The sequence below is a fragment of the Schistocerca gregaria genome, chromosome 4 (genome assembly GCF_023897955.1).
Source record: "Schistocerca gregaria isolate iqSchGreg1 chromosome 4, iqSchGreg1.2, whole genome shotgun sequence".
Lineage (NCBI taxonomy): Eukaryota > Metazoa > Arthropoda > Insecta > Orthoptera > Acrididae > Schistocerca > Schistocerca gregaria.
The window spans coordinates 225862298-225889197 of NC_064923.1; the positions used below are offsets into that span (position 1 = coordinate 225862298).

Below are 26900 nucleotides of genomic sequence, written 5' to 3' on the forward strand. Positions count from 1 at the left end.
AAGTAGGTAATTTTCGAAATAAGTATGTATAGGCCTCAATGTACATAAAATAATAAAATGAAAGAGGAAAAAAATTTCAGTACACCAATTTGTTTCAGTTTAATTCCATTGAGAATTGCGCAGCAAAACTTCGATCAGCAGTAGCTGAAAATGGATATTTTGGACACTGGCCTTTTTAGCACTAAGTAGTTTGAAACTGTGACGCCGAACTTTGCTGGCGGCACTCTGCTAAGGGGCTAAGGTATCTAGATACCAATCACGACACGCCTTCGCATCTTCTCCTCCCACAGTATGCGACTCTAGGATTACCTCGTGGAGTAGCACAGCCGCAAAGTATGCAGGAGAACTCCTGTGAATCAGTGACTATAAAATCCACCTCAATTGAAGCGGTGTTGTACCATGTAACTCTTTAACCAGCCCTGGAATATAAGTTTAATACATTTTTGAAATTGTGGTGTACACTTTATGTGGATTGTAGTCGGCAGTGATTTTTTGAAATTTCAGGAATTACTCTGCAGCAGAAGGGTTCATTCCAAATGTGAAAAACGGTTCCAAGGAATTAACAATCTACCATGAGTAAAAGAAATGTTCGAATTCGAGATAATATTGCCATTACTGTATTTAATGGTCAACGGTTACAATATTATTCCACTACACAGCCATAATTAGTAAGTTAAATCAAACTGAGAAGAAATATTATCAGATACCAGTTACAGGTTAAAAAATGTTTTTCAAACACAGGCTGTTGGCAATTAATACATTTCAGAAATACAGTTCATTTGCAAATATCAATATTTCTGTGTCAAATGATCTTTAGTCTTCACGTACAAGGTGATGCACCCATGACAAACAATTGCTTAACGGTTCTCACGTTATTTCATTGTTTTTAAAAAATTATGGAGAATCTTACTCCTTGTAAAACACATTAAGCATCTGTAGCAGTGTAACGTGGCCAAAGTACAAAAGTATTGTTACAAGTAAATGAGGAACCAAACAGAACTAATCAGAAGCACCATAGCTTCCGTAATTCGTCCACAAAAAAGCTCCTCAGTCACTCCTCTGACCAATTCCTGAATATTATTCGTCCGATTCGGACCATCAGAAATTCGAAAACAACAGAAGAAACAGAAGAAATCAAATTCACAGCTGCGCATTTTCTCACTGTTTCGATTGGAGACCGCCAGAATGTTACGGTGATGCTCATTGAACTTCATTGGCAGATGCTACAACTGATGCGCTGTACATCAAATGCGAGAGCTTACGTTCCACCAGGAGCCGAGTAACACATTACGTCCTCCCAAAAACGCCTCGCGAATTGACATGACAAGAAAATAAGATGAATTAGAAGTCATATGGAAATTTCTGTTGGATTACGCCATGGTCAGGTCGAGATTCCGAAATGACATACTGGAATGTAAGGTGTAACGAGGAGCACAAACACACTCAGATCTCGATTTAGTAGTGGTGAAGAGTAGGCGTTAAAAGAGACTACTCAGGTAGACTCAGTGCGTGAGTAGTCTGATATGGAAATAGTAAGAAATGAAGAGACAAATTTGAAGTTCTCTAATACTACAGATACTGGAGTAATGAATGGCTCCGTACGCAGTAAAGTTGTAGAGCACAAAAGGGCATTCACAGAAGTTGGAAAGAAAACCTTACGCACAAGGAAGGCAACTGTGAACAAACAACAGATGATAGATCAAACACTTCCGCTGATCGACGAAAGAATGAAGTAAAAAAATGTTCAGGGACATTCGGGTATACAGAAATACAAGTCACTCAGGAATGAAATCAGAATTAAGTGCAGAGAAGCTAAGACGAAACGGCTGGATTAAAGATATGAAGAATCGGAAGAAAAATGATTGTCGGAAGGAGTGACTCAGCGTATAGGAAAGTCAAAATAACCTTCCGGTCAGAGCAACCTTCGGTGAAATTAAAAGCAAGAGTGGTAACAATAAGAGTCCACTGGGAATTTGACCGCTAAATGCACAGCAGAGAGGAGATAGGTGGAAAGGGTACATTGAAGGCCTTCACGAGGAGGAAGACTTATATGAAGTGATAGAAAAAGAAACAGGAGTCGACAGTGAAAAGACGAAGAACTCGCTTTTAGAATCAGAATTTTGAAGTGCTTTGAAAATCTTAAGGTCAGATAAGGTAGAAGTTACAGATAACATTCCATCGAAATTTCATGGGGGGGGGGGGAGTGATAAGGGATTGTAGTAGCAAGTAAATGATAACTCACGTTGGGCTGCTGAATATGTGAGTATGGCGGTATACCCCTGAATTTCGCATATTCACACAATTCCGAAGATGGAAGAGCTGACAAATGCAAGAATTATCGTACAGTCAGCTTCAACGCTCAGGCATCCAAGTTGCTGTCAAGAATAATGTACAGAAGAATGGGAAACAAAATTTAAATCGTTTTAGAACACCATCAGTGTGGGTTTAGAAAACGTAAAGGCACCAGCGAGGCAGTTCTGACGTTGTAGTTGATAACGGAAGGAAAACTAAAGGAAGACACATTCATAGGATTTATCGACCCAGAAAAAGCGTTCGACGATGTAAAATGGAAATACATAGTACAAATTCCAAGAGAAATAGGAGTAGGCTATAGGGAGAGAGGGGTAATACACAGTATGTACAAGAACTAATAAAAGAGGGTGTAAGAGAGGGACTTAGCCTCCCGCCCCTACTGTTCAATATATACGTAGAAGAAGTATTTGAAAGATAAGAGGTTCAAGAATGAGGGCAGGTTCAGGGTGAAAGGATATCAATGAGACTACTGTCCTCAGTAAAGGAGATGAAGAATTGTAGGATCTATTGAATGGAATGAACAGTATAATGGGAACAATATATGGATTGAGTGTAAATCCATGAAAGACGAAAGTAATAAGTACAGAAATTATAGAAGCGATAAACGTAATATCAGAATTGGTGATTACGAAGTAGAGGAAGTTAGGAAATAGCTCTACGTAGGCAGCAAACTAACACATGACAAACGGAACAATGAGGGAATAAAAACAATCTAGCACAAGCAAAGAGAGCATTCCTGGCCAAGGAAAGTCTACTAGTATCAAATGCAGGCCTTACTTTGAGGTAAAATTTCTGAGTATGTACGTTTGGAGCAAAACATAATGCGGTAGTGAAACATGGACTATGGGAAAACCAGAACAGAAGAGAATCGAAGCATTTGTGAAGTGGTGCTGCAGAAGAATGTTGAAAATTAAGTGGACTGATAAAGTAAGGCATATGGAGGTTCTATGCTGAATCGGCGATGAAAGCAATATATGGAAAACACTGACAGGAAGAAGGGACAGTATGACAGCGCATCTTTTAAAATGTCAGGGAATGATTTTCATCATAATAGAGGGAGCAGTATAAGAGAAAAGCTGAGGAGGAAGACAGAAACTGGCATACATGCAACAAATAATTGAAAATATAGGCGCATGGTTCACTCTGAGCTATGTTTAACAGAGGAGAGGAATTGGTAGTGGAACGCCTCAAACTGGTGTAAAATTTTGGCTATGTGACATTGTTTGAAATACAGCTCAACCTTATTATTATCATTCAACATCAAGTAAGGCTTAACGTTAATCGTGTTGAGGGTAACATGCGATACTGCAGCGTTCTAAGTAAGTGAAGAGTCACCACGAAAGATGTGAAGAATCTGATGAGTTAAGATATCCTTTAATTCTCTGTCTGTTACACATATTAAAAAGTTGATGATGTTCAGGGTCAAACAGCACAGTATTGACACTAGTTTGTTTGGTAGGGGACATTTTGGAGATGATTGATAAAACCATGTGAAATGCGCCCTCCATCACTTTGAAGCTTGATTTGAGGGATCCAAGAACGTCACTGCATGGAAGTCAGGTCTTGAAACATATGTAAAATCATATTAATCATAATCGACATGTAATACAAGAAATATATCAAAATTTATAAAACGTTAAATTACAGCTAACCTGATGATGGCTATGTAGCTGAAATAGGCCTGTAGTTCAAATAAAAAGCAAAACTCATAGCAGCGTTATTGGTTACACAAACTTTTTATGTCCTTGAAAGAGATTTATTACGCAGCAGACCCAGAGGATTCTAGACTAATTTATCATTTCATCGTAAATGCAAATACTTAAATACTGTTTTAATAGCACAAAATACTCCACTGTTTTCCCGAAAAAAGTAATATTATCATTTCACAAAGACGTGACAAGTAACGTAAGCCTATACTTGGCTAGAGTCCAGATATCGGCACATGTGCTCTGCAGAGTTATACATCCATTACAATACAAAATGAAAAGCTACAGAAAAATAACAACTCTTTATGAATTTAAAAAGCTTATGAGAGATAAGAACTCACAAGTGCTTCGTTGCAAACTGGAAGTCGCTTCCTGCGATATCTCTGTTCATTAGTAGCTCAGGAAATCTGTGTTTGAGGGAGAAGTATGCGTCTAATCCAAGTTTCACCATCTCAGTGCTGCACTTGGAATTGATGTACATTCGTTCAATGAGGGCGTCGTCTGCAACACAGATTTCCCGTAGTGATTATGAAGTTAGGTTTCTAAAAGAGTATTAAGGACACACAAAACGGAAAGAATTCTAATATCGACAGCAATTTTACTATGTAAAATTTCGTATGATGGAATTGTTAAGACATCAGCCTTTTTTAGTATGTGGTATTTGCATGGTGCCATAATCCCTTTATTAAACTGAAATCACAAATTAGTATACAAAACTATAAGTATTTGTTTCACAGTGACGAATAAAAGAACCTAATCATCTTAATGAGATATGGTTCAGTTATTTCTGCAATTGTTAAATGTGTAATAAATTGGAGCGATTTTCAGATAAAATAATAATACTAAGAGTAATGGTGATTGTATGCTCATTACTCAGGCGTAATATATGACCTCTAGAGTGACAGATGTACTGACCTACGGCGTCAGGTAGGTGTGGCTGCATCCTGAGCCACTCCCGCAGTGACGTCACAGCTGTTTTGATGTCCTCCTCGTTGGTACCCAGCTGCTTCCTGACGTACGCCACCTCCTCAGGTGTGACCACCAAATATTTTCCGGTGTCTGCCATTGCTCTAAAACAGGAGTAGACATAATCGCTTGAACCAGAACACCAGTTCTTTAATAGTAAAGCAAGAAGGCGTTTTTGAGATACAAACACTGATTGCTTAAAAGAAATCGAAGAAGGAAGATTAGAGTTCTTAAAGTCGCATCAAGAACGTTGAATTGTTTCTAGTATCGGGAAGAAAATCGGCCTATAGCTTTCAAAGTCATTTGCCTGGAGTGATTTACGAAATTCACAGAAAACCTAAATATGGATGGCCAGGCTGCTTAAAATTTCTTTTGAACGAATCTACACTACGGTATTATTATCCATATCTCATTGAGGAGTATGCATCTTGGAATGACGGCGCTGTATTCCTACTGAACGTCTCCACTGAAGACAGCTGTAGGTCCGGTCGAACTTTTATTGGAGTAAGATTGCGTTTAGAAAACGTAACAAGTTTAAAATAACCGAATGAAGCACTGTCAGAGACGGTATTCAATACTGTGGCGGGGACGTTGAGCAGATCAGTTTCTGCATAGGACCGAGAATGTGGAAATTAAAAGAAATCTAGCAAAAGGATATGAGGTAACATCAACAGCATCAGAAAATAGTAGAGTAACTTGTTTGGTAATTTGGGGGACGGGACCAAACAGCGACGTCATCGGTCCCTTCGGATTAGGGACGTTTTAAAGGAACCATCCCGGAATTTGCCTTAAGCGTATAGGGAAACTTAGATCAGGATGGCCGAACACGAGCTTCAACCGTCGTCCTCTAAAATACGAGTCCAGTGTGCTAACCACTCTGCCACTTTGTCGGTACGGGATAAGGATTCCTAAAGAATACAAAGGTGGGGTAGAGAGTAAGTTATTCTGAATGGTTAGTGACAGGTTTTTCCTCATCAGAATAGACATGAAACGAACGCCAATAATGAAGAGCAAACTGTAGAGGATTATTCCTAGGAATACATGTGGAAAGAAGCAGGTACTGAAGTATTGGGGAATGATGACATCTGTAAGTGTGTAATATAGAAATAATGAATACCACAGTAGGCTGTTTAGCTGAAGAGGAATTTACGCATATAAAAAAGGAAACCATTGTAACTGATCAGTCAGATTTAAGTAAAAGGAATCTGAGTGTGAAGGCGCCTTGGGTCAGATGTATTTCAGTTGATCAGTAAAAGAATGAGGTACAGAAATCTCAGATTACGACAGATGTTCAGCAATCAAAGTCGGTAAGGCATAAGATAAGTAGGAGCAGCAGAGAAGCCATGGTGAAATGGCCAGAGGAAAAATGCGAATAAATCGAGAGAAGAACAGATTCAGCGTACAGAAAAGTCAAACAGCCTTCGGTGAAATCAAATGCAAGGGCGGTAACACTGAGAGTGCTGTGGGAATCACGTTCTTAAGTGCAGAGAAGGAAGCGAATACATGTTATAAGAAAACTGAAGACCTTTACGAAGGGAGGAGTTGTATGGTGGCATGGTAGAAGAAGAAATGAGAGACGACACAGCAGGGTATTCAATAAAAGAGTTAAACAGAGATTTGAACAAAGTGAGATCTAGCAAGTTGGAAGACACCGATAAAAATCCCTATGGAGTTTCTAAATTTCTAGGGAAGTGACGCCAAAATGACAATTAAAGTTGCTAAAATCTGTAAGTCTGCAGACATACCATCAAATATTGAAAGTAAACCGAAGAATGACAAGTAGTAGAAGTGAGATTGACGTTAAACAATACCGGAACTGGGGGACCAAAAAGTAGATAAGGCTAAGGGGTTCTGTTGCCTTAGAGGCAAAATATTATATGTCGATAAAGCAAGGACGACTCAAATAAGTAGACCAGCGAAGGCAATGAAAACAACCGTGCTTCAAGAATTCTACTTATATAAAACATCAGACTTAATTTAAAGGAGAAAATTTTCAGAACGTAGTTTTGCAGCATAACATTGTATAGAAGTAAATCATAGATTGTTTCTAAGACAGAAAAGAAGAGAATCAAAGCGATTGAGTCATGTTGAATATTAGATGGACTGAGAGGGAAAGATGAGTTTTCCCGTTGAATGAACGAGGAGATAAATATGTGGAAATCATTGACAAGAAGAAGGGACAGAGAGATAGGACATCAAGAAATAACTACCATAGTAGCTGAAGAAGGTGTAGAGGGTATAAAAAGCAAAGGAATATATCGACTGTCATACACCATAACACATAAAAGGAGAGCGAAGATGTGATGTGCATATACAGGCAAGTAAATGATTAAAATTTCAGAAATATTGAATTATTTATTCAAAACTGAGTAAACCAAAGTCGTTTTGTTCCACCTCTTTGCTTGCCTTTACACGTACATCACTCCTACCTATATTGGTCGCACTCGGATGATTGCTTGTCGGTTCCTAGTATATTTTTTTTCGTAGTGTGTATTTCGAAGGAATATTTGCGGCTGTTGATTCTGTTACCCTGTGATAAAGAGTTTGATGCAGGAGATGAATTCGTGACAATCTGCGTCAGGCCAGTCAGAAGACTGATGATAAAGAAAAAACTTAAGGAAATTAAATTTTCCTCTACCAACAAATTTAGACTGCATTTTGTCTACAGCTGCAGAGATGGTACGTAAATTCTATGGAAGGTTAATTGAGATAAGAATTCTGTGTTTAACAAGGAACGGTAACTTTTTCGTGAACCACCTCAAAACTTTGCAAACATAAACCTTTTCGTGTAACTAATTGAACGAAAATGTAAACAATAATTTTATGTGTAATGAAGAGACAAGTTCTTTTTTTAAGAGGCAAACTCTGCCTTAAATATTATGTAAAATCTCGAATCACTCCCATCAGGCCTCAGCATTTATTTTCTGCGTACGGGCTTGGCGGCGTTCCTGAGCAGGAGACTGGCAAGCATCTGTAGACCTCTGTCACCATAAACTCTGGGAATGCTAGAACGACTACTGTATGACGTGACAAATGAACACTGTGTGCCACAGGGAACTCAAATCTTGGCTTGACCACCAGGATCCCATGGACGGTATACAGATATATAAAAATCCCTCCAGTCTCAAGGTGTGCTGACGGCTGATGCGATGCATGATTGTTGACGTGAAAATGTCATTAACTGGCAAAATTAGGTAACTGCCCACCTCAGTTGTACAGCTCACTCAGGCAAGTGGAACAGATATACCGTTGGTAGGCTTCTTAACCAATCTAATAAGAGGGCTCGTGTATCCAGTCTTCCTGATTCAACGACTATCAATTTAACAGTAACAGAATGGAATGGATGTTGTCAGTCATAACGTTTTTTATAGTTGAAGAAAACGAAAGAAAGAGAACAAGAGAAGGCAACTTTGAGATAATTTACGCTATCTATATTAAAAAGGTTTTACAGGGTTTTCTTTCGTTAGACTTCACAGATAATATTGCTAAAAATGTATACTTAAATTTCACGTTACCTTAGAACTGAACGTCATCTTGTTTCATATGTCTTAAGCTAGATCATACACGGGCTATTTCTTTGCACTGTCCTCTATGTAATTACGTCGCAGATTTGTCCTTCGTTATATCCGTCGGCAATATACCGCGTAATTGCACCTCATACTTATGATTATATCCCTATTTTGTCTAAATGTCTTAATTTCTTAGTGAATTTTCTTTATCAACACTGATCTACTACTATCTTGTATTCTTCATTTTAATGTTTTCCCTTACTAGCAGTTACGGGGTCCAAAATCATACATAAGCCTCACTCTGCAATCTCGTCATCTGCTAGTTTTCCGCTAGGCAACCATATTGTCAACAAATTTTGCTATGCGACTACTTTTCTTGTATGTGATGTTGCACAAAGGTATAGTGTTGGAATACGACATAGGCTGAAGTGTTAAGGACATGTTTTTTACTTACTGTTGAAGTGACTTTTTTTTATAAAATGTTTTGGCTTCTGCCTGCCACAACAATATTTTTCAAACTGTACACCTGTTACCACTTTCTTAAGTTACGTATGTATATTCCCAGTTGACGATGACATGAATACGCAAGCAACCTCTAGCAGCACTAAATGTCAACATCCTCTCTGGTAACTTTCACTGCGTCTTAGTTCAGAGGCGCTCTTCCATCGGTGATGTACTCTGGTATCTGTAATATGGGACGGATGCACTTGGCCAAACATTTTGTATGTACTGGTTTTAGCTGAGAACATATTGTACTAGTGGTAACTTCGATACTCCGGTGTATCTTATGTCAAATGTTCGTCTAATTAAGATATGGAGGACATTCATAGCTCAATTTGAGCACATTTATAAACCCTTACTGATGTATGTGTACTAATAATAGAATCCATACATTATATTTACGTCGTGTGCGGTAGTTCTCAAAGTGTACCATGTTTTATAATTTATGCTCACGATTCACAGATCGGATGATGGTAAATATTTTTATTGAAACCGTCATAAGTAACTGTCTTAAAAGCACGATCTTATTAAGAAGTTGTCCTTATTCGAGCTGCATACTTACTACTAGCTATCAAAAACAAATTAATAGGTGACTGCTACATCTGGCCTTTTGATCCTCTTTATACGCCTGTGTCTTATCACCCACCAGCAGAACATGCCCCAGCCTTTGTAAATGAAGAAGGGTGTCTAAGATTTTCTACTGCTCTGGGTGGATACAAATATCGCAGCGAATAGTGGGAATTCAGGGAGTCGGAAAAGGCGAGGAATTTAGCAGGCACGACACATCTCATTTGCTCCAGCACACTCAAGGTCGTGAATAATTCGAAGACAATGAGATCTGGAGGCAGCTGAATCTTCAGGATGCAACTAGGGAAAATAACAGACGAGCCAATGAAATGCCCCTTTTTAGCCCCATCCGTGACTGTAGGTGCATAGTTGTATTGCTCATTTAAAATGACGGAGAAAGTTATATTAAAAATGCTATACGGCATGAATTATAAAATCACTCTGGGCTTCTGCAGTGACTGGGGTAGCTGTCAGTTAAAACTCTGAATTTGAGGTTTACTTGCCCCACACAAAACGGACTCCAATCGTCTCGCAGCTTTCAGGTGCCCTCTTTCCTCGTGGACGAATGTAGAAAACGTGTTCCATAACTGGACGAGTAGCAGTATGATAACCTTGTGCATTCGGAGCAGAGAAGATCTTACATGATTGATGCACCGTGAGCAGTTGCCGCTGAATTGATTCTCCGGCCTCAGTACGGAGCACCAGCTTCAGTACGGGGCTCGTACTTTAAGCACCCTCGAGGTGGACAGCGTCAAGGATCCTTGGGTAAAAAGATTTCGCTGAGCCATATATCGTGCACCCATAGTCCAGGAGCGATCTCAAGAGAGCTCTATAAAACTGGAGCAGACGCTTCCTATCCTTTGCCAAAGACCTGTGGCGAAGGTACTTTAAGCTAGCAGGGCATTTTGGGCTTTTTCCCTGTGGTCCTATTGGCGCTGTAACGACGACAGTTTTAAATAAAAAATAATGCCCAGAAACCTTACACGGTTTGTTAGAGATAGAATGGTGTCCTTCATATGCAATCGCTTTAATTAAAATGTCGACAAGAACGATTACAATGAACATAAACACAATTACCTGCTGAAAACGTACAACGCTTCTTGCAGCCTAATGTTCCACCATCTTCACCGCACGTCGCAACTGGAGAGTCACTGCTGTAATGTTGGATGAGGAACAAAAAATGAAAATCGTCCACAAATAAGGAGCATTGTACAGGACTCCTTGCTGTAGATATGATGCTTTTGAAGGCTACACCAAAGACGGTAACTCTTTAAATATTCCCAAGGGGGATGCCCTTCTTCTGCTCAAAATTATCTGACAGTAAAGCACCAACTCAGTATCTAAACAGGTCGTGAGATTATAAGGACCCAATGAAAACAGGGAGGTAGCCACCGAAGACCCTTTGGTGAAGCTGTCCAAGAATAAAGTGTTTCCAGGTAGTTCCTTACGCCTTTTGATGTAATAGGACATACCTAGACAATGATGTTTGAGTAGGAAAGCCCTATGAATAACAGTCAGAATTGGATCAGATTGTCGACAGTGGATCGTCATTTCCTGAACCCCCACTGAGAGCGGCTGAGGAGCTGGCTGATCTCTAAGACCCAGACAAGATGTCAGTTTACCATTAGCTCCAAGGCCTTCCCTACATAGGTGATGCATTGTTTTAACTACCAGTACACGTCCAGTCGTTTGCTGACTTGAGCGGAACCTTCTTTCATTAGATGGGAAACTGGCCTAACAGCCACATCTGAGACTTGAATCATGATTGGGAACAGTATCATGAGCTCAGATGGAAACCCAGTTCTAAGCATAGAAGGGAAAGCAGAAAGGTGGAAGGAGTATATAGAGGGTCTAAACAAGGGCGATGTACATGAGGACAATGTTAAGGAAATGGAAGAGGATGTAGATGAAGATGAAATGGGAGATATGATACTGCCTGAAGAGTTTGACAGAGCACTGAAAGACATGAGTCGAAACAAGGCCCCCAGAGTAGACAACATTCCATTAGAACTACTGACAGCCTTAAGAGAGCCAGTCCTGACAAAACTCTACCATCTGGTGTGCAAGATGTATGAAACAGGCGAAATACACTCAGAATTCAAGAAGATCAGTTTGGATTCCGTAGAAATACTGGCACACGTGAGGCAAATACTGACCCTATGAGTTATCTCAGAAAATAGATTAAGGATAGGTAAACCTAAGTTCCTGTCATTTGTAGACTTAGAGAAAGCTTTTGACAATGATGACCGGAATACTCTCTTTCAAATTCTGAAAGTGGCATGGGTAAAGTACAGAGAGGGAAAGGCAATTTACAGTTTGTACAGAAACCATATGGTAGTTATAAGAGTCGAGGGGCATGAAAGGGAAACAGTGGTTGGGAAGGGAGTGAGACAGGGTTGTAGCCTCTCCCTGATATTATTCAGTCTGCATATTGAGCAAGCAGTAAAGGAAACAAAAGAAAAAATCGGAATTGGTATTAAAATCGGCGGAGAAGAAATAAAAACTTTGAGGTTCGCTGATGACACTGTAATTCTCTCAGAGACAGCAAAGGACTTGGAAGAGCAGTTCGGAATAGACAGTGTCTTGAATAGAGGATATAGGATGAACTTCAACAAAAGCAAAACGAGGATAATGGAATGTAGTCGAATTAAGTCGGAGGATGCTGAGGTAATTAGATTAGGAAATGAGACACTTAAAGTAGTAAAGGAGTTTTGCTATTTCGGGAGCAAAATAACTGATGATGGTCGAAGTAGGGATTGTATAAAATGTTGACTGGCAATGGCAAAAAAACGTTTCTGAAGAAGAGAATTTTGCTAAAATCGAGTATAGATTTAAATGTCAATAACTAGTTTCTGAAAGTATTTGTGTGGAGTGTAGCCAAGGATGGAAGGGAAGCATGGACGATAAGTAGTTTGGACAAGAAGAGAATAGAAGCTTTCGAATTGTGGTGCTACGGAAGAATGCTGAAGATTAGATGGGTGGATCACACAAGTAATGAGGAGGTATTGAATGGAACTGGGGAGGAGTTTGTGGCACAACTTGAATAGAAGAAGGGACCGGTTGGTAGGACATGTTATGAGGCATCAAGGGGTCATCAACTTAATATTGGAGGGCAGCGTGGAGGGTAAAAGTCATAGAGGGTAACCAAGAAATGAATATACTAAGCAGATGTTCGCTCATGATCATACTCGCGCCAAAACTGCCCTGCACCAAACCTTACATGAAGACGCATCTACGTCATTCTGATATACAAATATTAAAGTAATGTTTAATAAAAGAAAAGGAATAAATTTGAAAATATTCTTTAGATACCGATAATACTCCAGCTGACATTGTGGCTACTCGGTTACAATAGCAATCACACCTAGACATACGTCATTAGCAAAGTGGGTAAATTCCCTATGAACATTAGCAACGCCAGTGTTTTGTAAAATTAATGAAAGTTCTAGAGAGACTGAGTGAATTTTCAAAACCAACACTTTCTTTTAATTTCTTAGTAAAAGACTTGTTCTATTTGTAGTTAGGGGCGAATCTCCCATCTAAAATAGGGTTTTTAGCATGTTTGCTTACCTTGACTTAGGAGTGTAAGGCAAGATCAGCAACCTTCATTATCTTCAGATCACGTTTTAACCCATCGTCCTGGAGAAAATTGTGGTCATCTGTTTATTTTTTTGTTGTTGTTGTAAGAACTGAATTGAATTTATTGACTGGGCGTTTGCAAACGGTAGTAATATTATTTTCAGCGAAGAATAGTCAAAACCAAGTACTGTGAAGAAAACATGTTAACATATTGTTAAATCGTGATTGTCCACTTGAGAGGCCATTCTCAAAATGACACTACAGTTCGACAGACTTATTAACCTTCAAATTGATAGCTTCAAAAAACGATGTGAGGCAACCAATAAATAAGAAATATAGTGACTATAGTCATAACCATTTTTTTGATTCGCAGTTTTGATTTAAACTGTAAAATAAAAGGTTAAAGAAATAACGTGCAAGACGAGATTCAATGAAAAGCTTCCATGGAAGATCACTTGACTATATCTGTCGCCCATAGTTACTCAGTATGCGCATTTGCCTGATTTAAAATTTACTCAGGTTTAGAAAAATTTCTTAACTTTTATCACAAATGACATAATCTAATTACAAAATCTCAATAGAGGTCAATTTGAAAGTAAAATTTTAGCTGTAAAATGTTACTCTGTAGTATTTTAAAAAATGTAGGTTCGTGAAAAGCCGACAAGAGAATTAGAAATGATAAAGGCGATACATTATTTAAAAATTTAATAAATTAATGGCGTGGCACTCGCCCAGAGGAGTTTCTAGTCAGTAAAAGGGCAAAGACTTTAAAGTTACAGCATTACACATAGGAATCCATATATGCTTACACCAAAACAGACAAACGGAGCCAATTAACGGCACAAGTACCCACTTAATCAAAATGAATCATCTGAAACAAGCACTTACCAAATTGTAAGATGGCATATCATTTCATTCAGCTGGACAGCTACACATCGTCAGTGAATAAATATGTCTAATGATCCACTGCCTTAAAGCACAGCAAAATGAATCGTGAACGTGAATAGGACCAACTGGGCATAGACAGGTTACTAAATCGTACATGTACAATCCACTCAAGATAATTCTGTTGCCCGCAACATAATAAAGTTCAATAATACATTTGCCATTGGTATAAGATTGGGTATGACATAAATGGAAGAGCCTCTAAATAAGATGAAAATGAAATGAAGCCAGTTTTACTAGTGAAATTTCACCGTCAGCGGTCGACACATTCGACACAGGTCGCAACAACTGCTCTGTAGAAGCATTCAAAGGGAAATGTGAACATAAACTCAAAGCACTAAAGGGAAATTTACGTCCAACGCGCAAAAAGGAGAGTAGCAAATTGGTGACTGGTCCACTAGGAAATAAAACTGCTAACTATGTTCTAGTGGGAGATGGAAGGATTACTTCTCAGACCTGTTGAATCGCCCAAACCCAAATGAGATATTACCTGCAAACACTACGGAGGAAAGGAAAGATCAAGGAGAATGGGAAGTTAGTGAAAAAGACGTGAAGATCGCAATCAAAGAACTCAGAAACAACAAAGCCACAGGGGGGTACAGAATAACATCAGAATTATGCCATCTATACCACTATAAGTACGGTTTAATAACACGCACTTAAATGCGGTGGAGAGCTTACCATAATTGATAAATTTTTTAACTGAAGTATTACAGAGCAAAAATTACTTTTTCAGAAGTTATACGTTATTATTGTATAATATATTTTGTGTATACGAAAACCCAACTAGATTAACTAGAGTCATGTAGATTTATGAAACGGTTTGAAAAAAAAAAGTTTTGTAAATTTTTTTATGTCGGGAAAGGCTTCAAAGTATATTCAACTGCAGTTTTATGACGGGAAAGGCTTCATAGTATATTCAACTGCAGTTGTGCTGGATATTGCCATGTGCTTGGCTCTAGATTATATCAAGCTACGTCAGTCAGATGTAAACGGGAGAATACAACGAAAAATTCGATAAGTGAGTATACGAGCCCTGTTCAGTCGCTGAACGAAATTTTCCATAAATCTTTGTGGATCTCACGCATTCTATGTGTTGCTTCCAACGACACCTGCTTTTGATCTGTATGGAATTTTACCCGTCATCTGCATATGCACGGATGGGTATTAAATGTATAAAAAAACAGGAAAAAGTCTGAAACGTTTATCTGATACTCGTTGGAATGGTCATTAATTCAATAAAATAAATGTTCTGTGACTAGGGTCTCCCGTCGTGTAGATCATTTGCCGGGTGCAAGTCTTTAGATTTTATGCCACTTCGGCGACAAGCGCGTCGATGGGGAGGAAATGAAGATGATTAGGACAAGAGAGCACCCAGTACCTGAACGTATAAAATCTCCGATCCTGCCGGGAACCGAACCCGGTCGCTTAAGATTGACATTCTGTGACACTGACCACACAGCTACAGCGGGCGGACATTAATCCGGTTAAAGACATAAAATAAAACAATTGTGGGCACTTTGGAAGATATGCAGTATCCACCCAAGGCAATCTTTGATACTAGATATTCCTTGCTGATATATGATTTTACCTTTTCTTATCTACATGATGCTGGAAAAAGTAAATTTAGTACAGCAATATCTACAATATTCAGAAATGATTTTGCGTTAAATACTAGCCAAATGAAAAATCTTGAATGAGCTTTTAGTGGAGGCATGAACCAGTATTATAGAATATGCTGTTGCACTAGACACTAAAAAATGCAGTGATATGGACGTTAATATTGATCGACGAGGAACAAAGAAAGTAAATAAAACAGTGCCGGGTGAACCAGTTCGTAATGCTGGACTATCGATTGAAGAAGTTCGTCGATTGGATTGGATTGATTTGGGGGAGGAGTCCAAACAGCTATATTATCTGTGGCACCGGATTAGGGAAGGAGGTCGGCAGTGCCCTGTCAAGGGAACCATCCCGGCATTTGCCTGAAGCGATTTAGGGAAATCGCGTAAAACCCAAATCAGGATGGCCGAGGGTACTTACAGTACCACTAACTGATCCCCCTTTCCTGCTCCACTCGTGAGTGTCGCGTTGGAAGACTCATTGTTGGTAAGCTTCCGCATTAGCTCGACTTCCTCGAATTTTCTCGTAGGTATTTCGCGAGACGTATGTAGTAGGAGTTAATATGCTAACCGGCCCAACCAGGAAAATAGCCTCTCGCAAATTCAGTAGTAATCTTCTCTGTGATGCACATCGCCTCTCTTGTAGCACCTGCCACTGGAGATTCTTCAGCATCTCTGCACCGCTCTCGCACCGACCAGATGATCTCATGACGAAACTCGCCGCTCTTCGTTGGATCTTCTCTACCTCTTCTAGCAGAACAACGTGGCAAGCATCCCACATTGATGACCAGTGCTCAACAATCGGTCAAAAAATAACCTTGTAAGCCACTCCATCCGTGGGTGACACATTTTCTTCAGAATCTTCCTATTGATGTCAGTCTTGCGTCTACTTTTCCTACTATTGTGTATTGTAGTCATTCTACGTAAGGTCGCTCTGTATAGGTGTGCTTAGATATTTTACAGTAGAGACTGTTTCCAGCAATTTGTCATCGATTAGATTTACAGTAGTGGATTTCATTTCTTATGCGCATTATGTGACATTTGTTGATGTACAGTCAGCTGCAAGATCCTGCGCCATTCATGAATCCTCTGTAGGTCATTCAGCAAATCGACTTCATGTTCTGGCGATACAACATTCTTGTAGGCAAACCCGTCAACTGCCAACAGCCTTAAACTCGTTTACGATAGAGGGCTGCAGCACCATTCCCCCATTCAATAATCGAACATAGTGTCTAGTGTATCTGGGATTGTAAAACAGTTAAGATCCTTAGACGCCAGAAAGGCATCTGGCCCAGACGGAATCCCCATAAGATTCCATGTTGACTATGCTACAAATATAGCACCATTCTTATCCGTCATCTATCAGAGGTCATTGGAACGGCGGAAAGTTCCACGGGACTGGAAGAAGGCCCAGATCATAGCACTCTATAAAAGGGTAGAAAATCGGATGCACATAATTACCGGCCAATATCACTGACATCGACTTGTTGTAGAATCATGGAACATATTTTGTATTCAGACATAATGACCTTTCTAGACTATGTGAAGCTCATATGCAGAAACCAGCACAGTTTTAGGGAACAGCGGTCATGCGAGACACAGCTGGCCCTCTTTGTACATGATATACAACAGGAGCTAGATACCGACTCCCAGGTTGATGACATATTGCTCGACTTTCGAAAGGCGTTCGACTCAGTCCCGCACTGTCGTTTGCTACAAAAAGTGCGCGCTTACAGTCTATCCAATGACATATGCGGTTGGATAGAAAGTTTTCTAACAGGCAGGGAGCAGTTTGTCGTCCTGAACAGAAACAAGAGTAACTTCAGGTGTGCCCCAGGGCAGCGTAATAGGTCCTCTGCTTTTTACGATTTACATCAACAATCTGGTTGATGGTATTGACAGCGGCCTTAGACTGTTTGTCGATGATGCTGTAGTCTACAGGAAAGTAGTATCACACGAAAGTTGTGAACAGATGAATGAGGATTTGCAGAAAATAAATGCTTGGTGTAATGACTGGTAGTTATCTCGCAGTATTAGTTAACTGTAACCTACTGCGTATAACAAGGCGAAAATCCCCATTAATGTATGACTACAAAATATATGATCAGTCTTTGGAAGCGGTAACATCAGTCAAGTATCTGGGGGTGACTATTCGAAATGATCTCAAATGGAATGATCAGATTACACAAGTAACGTGTAAGGCGAACTCTAGATTGCGGTTTATTGGTAGAATCCTGAAACGATGCAGCCCTTCAACAAAGGAAATAGCTTACAATACGTTAGTTCGTTCAGTCTTGGAGTATTGTTCGTCTGTATGGGATCCTTACCAGTTGGGTGTGATTCAAAAGGTCCAAAGAAGAGCGGCAAGATTGGTGACTGGTACATTTAGCCATCGCGAGAGCGGTACAAATCTCATTGAAAGTTTGAAGTGGGACACACTTGCAGGTAGACAACGCGCTAAACGGAAGGGGCTGCTCACTAAATTCCGAAATCCACTCTTCACCGAGGAAGTAGAGCATATATTATTACCACCAACTTTCAGATCGCGTAATGATCATCATTCAAAGGTAAGGGAAATAAGAGCTCGCACTAAGGCGTTCAGACAGTCGTTTTTCCCTCGCGCGATCCGTGAGTGGAACAGGGGGGGGATTAGACTTTGGCGCGACTTGTGGCGTCCGCCACACACCACACACCACTTGTTGGCAAGCGGAATATATATGTAGATGCAGAAAGAGGTTCCGAGGCTTTCTAGTAGATCATTTATACAGAATGTAAACAATAACGGTCCTATCACACTTCCTGTGGCTATTCCGGAAATTACGTGTACACAGTCGATTTTGTTCCGTTAGGAGCGACGAGTTCAGTTCTACCTGCAAGGAGGTCTTGAATGTCGTCTCAAATCTGATCCCATTTTCGCTATTCTCGTTCTTTTTCTTAAAGGACAGTGCGGGACGGTATCAAATACTTTCCTGTGGGAACGCGAACATAGCCCATTGCACAGCAGTAAAGCAAAATATGGCGTCGAAGTACATTTGACCAGGCTTTCGTCGTCATTAGACAGAATTAGCGTAAAGTCTATATGCTGAGTACTATCCAGTCATGGATGATATTCAGTCGTCTACAAAAAATAGGTGTGTGAAATAATTCTTACTGTACCCGTTCGCATGTTACTCAAAAGTGAATTTTTACATCTGATGAGATAAAAACAATAGTACTTCAATCACTCTACGGAAGTTATCAAAGAAACCTCGTTCAGCAGCGGCATAGGAATGTTCTCCTACGTCTGAGTAGCCCAGGTATTGCCGGCAGTAGGGGCTGTGTACGACTACTCTGGTTTGTGATTCACTCTGCCAAGCTTTCTCAGACCGCTACGCTTGTCACCGAACAGAGCTAATGACCAATACCGTGCGTCAGTATGTATTAGGTTAGTGTCGCCCTGTAGGTAAGACGTCATAATAATGCCTTGTATGGAGAGTAGTAGACGATAGAAAAAAGTGTAGTACTTCAGCTCGTGGTTCAGTGACTGATATTGTAACGTTACGTGAGTGTAGGTGAGCTAGTCCGCCGCCAGTACTGACAAGGGAACCTCCCCATCGCACCCCCCTCAGATTCAGTTATAAGTTGGCACAGTGGATAGGCCCTGAAAAACTGAACACAGATCAATCGAGAAAACAGGAAGAACTTGTGTGGAAGTATGAAAAAAATAAGCAAACTATACCAACTGAGTAGTCCATGTGCAAGATATGCAACATCAAGGACAATATGAGCCCAGGAGCGCCGTGTTCCCGTGGTTAGCGTGAGCAGGTGCGGAACGAGAGGTCCTCCGTTCAAGCCTTCCTTCGGGTAAAGAGTTTATTTTCGCAAAGCTATGATCTGTCCGTCGTTCATTGGCGTCTGTGTTCACTGTAATAAGTTTAGCGTCTGCGCTTTGCGACCACACCGCAAAACCGTGCGATTAGTAGACGAAACGATGTGCCTCTCCAACCGAAAAGATTTGATCACAAGGCAGGTCTGGTCTGCCGATTCCTCCGCAGGAAAACACATCTGATATATTCAATACGACACTGGTGATGGCATGTGCGTCACATGACAGGAATATGTTGTCGACCCACTTGGCAAATGGGTAAAAAGATTCTTCTACCTTGCCCGATTTAGGTTTTCTTGCGGATGTGACAATTGCCTGAAAATAAAAAACTAAACTTTTCACTCGAGTGAAGGATTGAACCAAGGACATCTCGTTCCACAGCTGCTCACGCTAACCACGGGACCACGGCGCTCCTGAGCTCACGAAACCCTTGATGTTGCCTAACTTGCGCATGGACTACTCAGTTTGTATATTTTGCTTATTTTTTCATAGTTCCACACAACTTCTTCCTGTTTTCTCGACTGATCTGTGTTCAGTTTTTCCAGGCCTATTCACTGTGCCAACTTATAACTCAATCTGAGGGGGGGGTGCGATGGGGAGGTACCCTTGTGAGGCCAGGTGGGACTGTTGTGTGACTGAACACTAGCGGGCTCTGGGCTCAGGGCGCGTTGCTGCAGGTCCGGCTACGGGACCGGTACTCGCGAGTCCAGGTAGAAAGACAGGCAGCGTCGCCGGAAATGGGTAAACCGCAAAGATGGGAATTTGGACGGCTGTTGCTCGAATGGCCTTCGTGCAAGAGATGCACCAAAGATAGCGGAGTGTCAGAGAAGCTGGGAGATAGCTTCTTACAGCTCTTTGAGATTCTATAATAATTTTCATTAATAAAGCAAGTCTGAATACACGTGCGATGTAAGGAAAGTGAAAGCATCCAGTGACACAATAAGCTTCAATATATAAAACTACAGTAGTTTATATTTGACAGTGACAAAACATTTTCACAGTGAACGTCTGAATTAACAACTTTCAAACACTTCATGCGATTTCAACAAACAATACCTCAGATGATAGTGTTGCACGATAGCTATTATCTCAGAAAGCTACTCATCTGCATCTATTTTATTTGATTTGTGGCACCTTTTATACATTTTTTACGAGAGGTCTTTTTTAAGTAAGTACCGTTTTGAAATTAAAAAATGACGTGGTAAGATATCTCAATAATTTTATTTTTACATTAAAGCCTATACCTTAATCTACATTTGAACATAATTTCCGTCAATACTGAGGCACTTGTCATAACTTTGTACCAGTTTTTGAACACCCTCCTCATAGAAGTCTGCTGCCTGACTTGTTAAGCACTGAATCACCACTGTTTTGACTTCGTCATAGTCTTGAAGACGCTGACCGCCCAGGTGTTTCTTCAAGTGCAGGAACAGATGGTATTCACTGGGTGCAAGATCGCGGCTGTACGGAGAATGATCGAGACTTCCCCGTCAAAAAGATGTGATGAGATCTTTGGTGAGATTCGCCACATGCAGACGGGTAGTGTCTTGCAGGAAAACGATGCCCTTGCTCAACCTCCATGGACTGTTCCTTAGATTTTGGTGTTACGTAGGTCAGTCATGTTTCATCGCCCGTAACAATTTGGCTTAAGAAATCATCACCGTCGTTGTGGTACCACTCAAGGAAAGTCAATGCACTGTTTAAAATATGGTTTTGTGCACATCCGTCAACATTTTCGGTACCCAACCTGCGTACAAATTTCGGTAATTCAAGTGATAGGTCTCAGTGCTATACAAAACACTACGAGAAACATTAGGAAAGTCATCCCGCAAGGAGGAAATCGTAAAGCGTCTGTTTTCTCTCACTTTATTGCCCACTTCCTGTTCCAAACTTTGATTTACGACTGAAGGACGCCTACTCCGTTGTTCATCATGCACATATGTGCGGTCATCATTAAATGCTCTCATCCACTTTCTTACCATTCCATCACTCATAATGTTTTCTCCGTAAACTGAACAGATCTCACGGTGAATGTCGATCGCTTTTAGGCCTTTAGCACTAATAAATCTTTTAACATCCCGTACTTCACAGTCGGCGGGATTCACGATTATCAGATGCATCTTAAACACTCAGTACACAACGTAAACAAGGAAGAATTAGACTGGCGCCAGTGCGTAGATTAAGGTACAAACATGGGTTGGTTATAGGTTTTAGAGGGAACTAATTTATGCCTTCTGGACAGAAGTGTCCTTCGGTTGCCTTCTAGATCATAGTTCTGTCGAAAGCACTGTCGAGGTCAATGGCAACGATAGGAGTCCAAAACAAGTTTCTTCTAATGGCAGCGGCCTATCTGGGTTTCGCGCTGCCTTTCACCCATGTTCTACGAAGAGTATTAACTGCTGCGGTCTCACAAGTGCAGGTTAACGTTAGGGTGGGGGTGCCGGTGACCATCCTGTGCTCCGTACGGCAAGGAAGCCCCCTCTCCACGATTTTTTGCACTTTTGCGTTAGGAAGTGTGATAGAAACCTTTTTAGGTCTAATACTACTTGCTCAAACCTTTCGCTGTCGACCATACGCCGGGAACCTTCTCGTAAATATAATACGCGTAGCACTGGAGTGGATCATGGGACATGGGGCAGTCACAGGTAGTCTTCGGAACGTTGCCGGCAGTGATGAACATCGGACGTTGTCTTCGGGATAGAGAGGTGCCGATGCTTCAAGTCGATGAACTTCGATATTGGATGTGAAATTTAAAATTTTCCCGGTGAATTGACTGTTGAAACAAATTTCGGGCTTGCATCTACATCTACATCTACATTTATACTCCGCAAGCAACCCAACGGTGTATGGAGGAGGGCACATTACGTGCCACTGTCATTATCTCCCTTTTCTGTTCCAGTCGCGTATGGTTCTGGGGAAGAACGACTGTCTGAAAGCCTCCGTGCGCGCTCTAATCTCTCTAATTTTACATTCATGATCTCCTCGGGAGGTATAAGTAGGGGGAAGCAGCATATTCGATCCCTCATCCAGAAACGCACCCTCTTGAAACCTGGCGAACAAGCTACACCGCGATTCAGAGCGCCTCTCTTGCAGAGTCTGCCACTTGAGTTTGCTAAACATCTCCGTAACGCTATCATGGTTACCAAATAACCCTGTGACGAAACGCGCCGCTCTTCTTTGGATCTTCTCTATCTCCTCGGTCAACTCGACCTGGTACGGATCCCACACTGATGAGCAATACTCAAGTATAGATCGATTGAGTGTTTTGTAAGCCACCTCCTTTGTTGATGGACTACATTTTCTAAGGACTCTCCCAATGAATCTCAACCTGGTGCCCGCCTTACCAACAACTAATTTTATATGCTCATTACACTTGAAATCATTCCGCACGCATACTCCCAGATATTTTACAGAAGTAACTGCTACCAGTGTTTTTTTCGCTATCATATAATCATACAGTAAAGGATCCTTCTTTCTATGTATTCGCAATACATTACATTTGTCTATGTTAAGGGTCAGTTGCCACTCCCTGCACCAAGTGCCTATCCGCTGAAGATCTTTCTGCATATCGCTACAATTTTCTAATGCTGCAACTTCTCTATATACTACAGCATCATCCGCGAAATGCCGCATGGAACTTCCAACACTATCTACTAGGTCATTTATATATATTGTGAAAAGTAATGGTCCCATAACACTCCCCTGTGGCACGCCAGGGGTTACTTTAACGTCTGTAGACGCGTCTCCATTGAGAACAAAATGCTGTGTTCTGTTTGGTAAAAACTCTTCAATCCAGCCACACAGCTGGTCTGATATTCAGTAGGCTCTTACTTTGTTTATCAGGCGACAGTGCGGGACTGTATCGAACGCCTTCCGGAAGTCAATGAAAATAGCATCTACATGGAAGCCTGTATCTAATATTTTCTGGGTCTCATGAACAAATAAAGTGAGTTGGGTCTCGCACGATCGCTGTTTCCGGAATCCATGTTGATTCCTATAGAGTAGATTCTGGGTTTCCAAAAAAGACATGATACTCGAACAAAAAACTTGTTCTAATATTCTACAACAGATCGACGTCAGAGATTTAGGTCTTTAGTTTTGCGCATCTGCTCGACGACCCTTCTTGAAGACTGGGACTACCTGTGCTCTTTTCCAATCATTTGGTACCTTCCGTTCCTCTAGAGACTTGCGGTTCACGGCTGTTAGAAGAGGGGAAAGTTCTTTCGCGTACTCTGTGTAGAAACGAATTGGTATCCCGTCAGGTCCAGTGGACTTTCCTCTGTTGAGTGATTCCAGTTGCTTTTCTATTCCTTGGACACTTATTTCCATGTCAGCCATTTTGTCGTTCGTGCGAGGATTTAGAGAAGGAAATGCAGTGCGGTCTTCCTCTGTGAAACAGCTTTGGAAAAAGGTGTTTAGTATTTCAGCTTTACGCGTGTCATCCTCTGTTTCAATGCCATCATCATCCCGGAGTGTTTGGATATGGTGTTTCGGGCCACTTACTGATTTAATGTAAGACCATAACTTCCTAGGATTTTCTGTCAAGTCGGTACACAGAATTTTACTTTCGAATTCAGTGAACGCTTCACGCATAGCCCTCCTTACGCTAACTTTGACATCGTTTAGCTTCTGTTTGTCTGAGAGGTTTTGGCTGCGTTTAAACTTGCAGTGAAGCTCACTTTGCTTTCGCAATAGTTTCCTAACTTTGTTGTTGAACCGCGGTGGGTTTTTCCCGTCCCTCACAGTTTTACTCGGCACGTACCTGTCTAAAACGCATTTTACAATTGCCTTAAACTTTTCCATAAACACTCAACATTGTCAGTATCGGAACAGAAATTTTCGTTTTGATCTGTTAGGTAGTCTGAAATCTGCCTGAAATCATATCCAGGAAGCTGCAACGGCCTTATGATCACTGATTCCCTGTTCTTCACTTACAGAGTCGAAAATTTCGGGTCTGTTTGTTACCAGGAGGTCCAAGATGTTATCTCCACGAGTCGGTTCTCTGTTTAATTGCTCGACGTAATTTTCAGATAGTGCACTCAGTATAATGTCACTCGATGCCCTGTCCCTACCATCCGTCCTAAACATCTGAGTGTCCCATTCTATATCTGGTAAATTGAAATCTCCACCTAAGACTATAACATGCTGAGAAAATTTATGTGAAATGTATTCCAAATTTTCTCTCAGTTTTTCTGCCACTAATGCTGCTGAGTCGGGCGGTCGGTAAAAGGAGCCAATTATTAACCTAGCTTGGTTGTTGAGTGTAACCTCCACCCATAATACTTCACAGGAATTATCCACTTCAACTTCACTACAGGATAAACTACTACTAACAGCGACAAACACGCCACCACCGGTTGCCTGCAATCTATCCTTTGTAAACACCGTCTGTGCCTTTGTAAAAATTTCGGCTGTATTTATCTCTGGCTTCAGCCAGCTTTCTGTACCTATAACGATTTCAGCTTCGGTGCTTTCTATCAGCGCTTTAAGTTCCGGTACTTTACCAATGCAGCTTCGACAGTTTACAATTACAATACCGATTGCTGCTTGGTCCCCGCATGTCCTTACTTGGTCCCGCACCTTTTGAGGCTGTTACCCTTTCTGTACTTGCCCGAGGCCATCTAACGTAAAAAAAAAAAAAAAAAAAACGCCCAGTCCACGCCACACAACCCCTAGCAGCCGGTCGTCGTTCAATACTTCGCACTATATTTCAACGGGGCACCTGCCAGTCATCTCCAGGCAAGCCGTCACAGACAGGCGAAAACGTCCTCCGTTCCGCAATATATAGCGTACTCTAACTATTCTGCGCATGCGTCGAGAACTTGATAGATGAACCACACTGCCTGCAGGAAGCGCCCTCGCTGGTGGAATAGCGGAACTCATTCGCCCTCTGCGTTACTGTTTGCCGCGGCCGTCGATGCACTCTGTCGTCTTCGATTTGAGCAAATCGTGGAGATGATGGGATTTCATGCACTGTCCAGCTGGTAGCCGCTGTCGCGGTTTAAAAGATTTTCCGCCAGTCGTATTTCTACGGATTCTTTAATAATGGAGTCCAGAAAGGCGTTGCTGTGGACAAAATCATTGTTTTCTCATACTCCATTGAATGTCAAGTAGAAATACAATGTTCAACAATAGCGGACTTTCTGGGCTGAAAGAGGCGGTTTTAACGTTCATGTTCAGTGCAGCGTTCTTTCACGGTGCGTGTGGTTTGACCTATGTAAGCCATACAACATTGTCACGGTATCTTGTAAATTCCGGCCTTTCGTAGTAACAGATTGTCCTTAACTGATCCCACAAGGTCCGCAATCTTCGATGGTGGGCGGAAACAACTTTTACCTGAAATTTTCCGAGGATTCTTGCTATTTTGAATGAAGTGCTGCCAACGAAAGGAAGAAAAGCTAAAGATTTTTCCGGCATGTTCTCCTCTTTATTCACTTCGTGCTTCTTGGTTTTAACTGTTAGTGCCCTGTTAATCTGCCGGATGGAATACCCATTTTCTCTGAATACTGTTTGTAGATGGTCGAGTTCTTGATGTAAGCTATCTAGATCTGAGACAGTATGAGCTCTATGAACGAGTATTTTAAGGAAACTCATGCTTTGCGATGGGTGATGGCAACCTGTTTCTTGCAAGTAGAAATCAGTATGCCCTACAGAACCATCATTCTTCCTTCGAACCAGGGCATCCAAGAAAGTCAAACAACCATCTTTCTCTGTTTCCATGGTGAACCGGATGTTTGCTATGAATGGAGTTAAGGTGATGAATAAACTCCATTAATTTATCTTCTCCATGATATTGGAGCTTCACCTTTACAAACAACGGCGTCGTACGCTCTGTTCTTCCCACCTGCTTCTGTGGCATTTTCCCCAAAGTTTCATAGAAACCATGCACACAGAAGTTCGATGGAGTATGGCGGTTGATAGGCATGCTCTTTCTGGCCACCGCAGTCAGAATATTTACGTACCACTTTGTCAATCGCAGATTTTCAACTAAGCTCCACCTCAACTATATTGGGCTAAGCAATTCCGCTTTGTGCCCGTGATGTCTTTGTCCGGACACTGACGAACACCGACTGACATGCGCAATGTACAACAAACTATAGGAATTGGTGACACACATTATTGCATATTACCTTCCCGCCCGCCAGAAGCTTTTCAACCGTGGATGCATCTTTATCTAGCGAATTCACACTTCGCACACGACAAACATAACACTGGCGTGGTTTAAGGGCTTCTCCGTTGCTTATCTCTTTCAGGATGAGGGTTAACGAAACTTCGTTACTGTAAATAAGTTCAGGATATCCATGGCATTCTCGAACACACGCTGTCCGCA

The 26900-nt window shown here is 41.1% G+C and overlaps 1 protein-coding gene across 2 annotated transcripts in view; it reads right to left on the reverse strand.

Moving 5' to 3' along the window:
- LOC126266765 (clavesin-1-like) overlaps nt 1–26900 on the reverse strand; it is a 60989-nt gene that overhangs the window by 21525 nt on the left and 12564 nt on the right. Inside the window, exons 2-4 of one of the 2 annotated variants that reach the window (XM_049971287.1) lie at nt 13133–13328; nt 4935–5089; nt 4361–4520 (exon numbers count right to left, since the gene is read on the reverse strand). In XM_049971287.1, coding sequence (XP_049827244.1) covers nt 4361–4520; nt 4935–5085 — 311 coding nt within the window. In that variant the 5' untranslated portion in view covers nt 5086–5089; nt 13133–13328. The remainder of the gene's footprint in view (nt 1–4360; nt 4521–4934; nt 5090–13132; nt 13329–26900) is intronic. The other variant, XM_049971286.1, reaches the window with a different exon arrangement.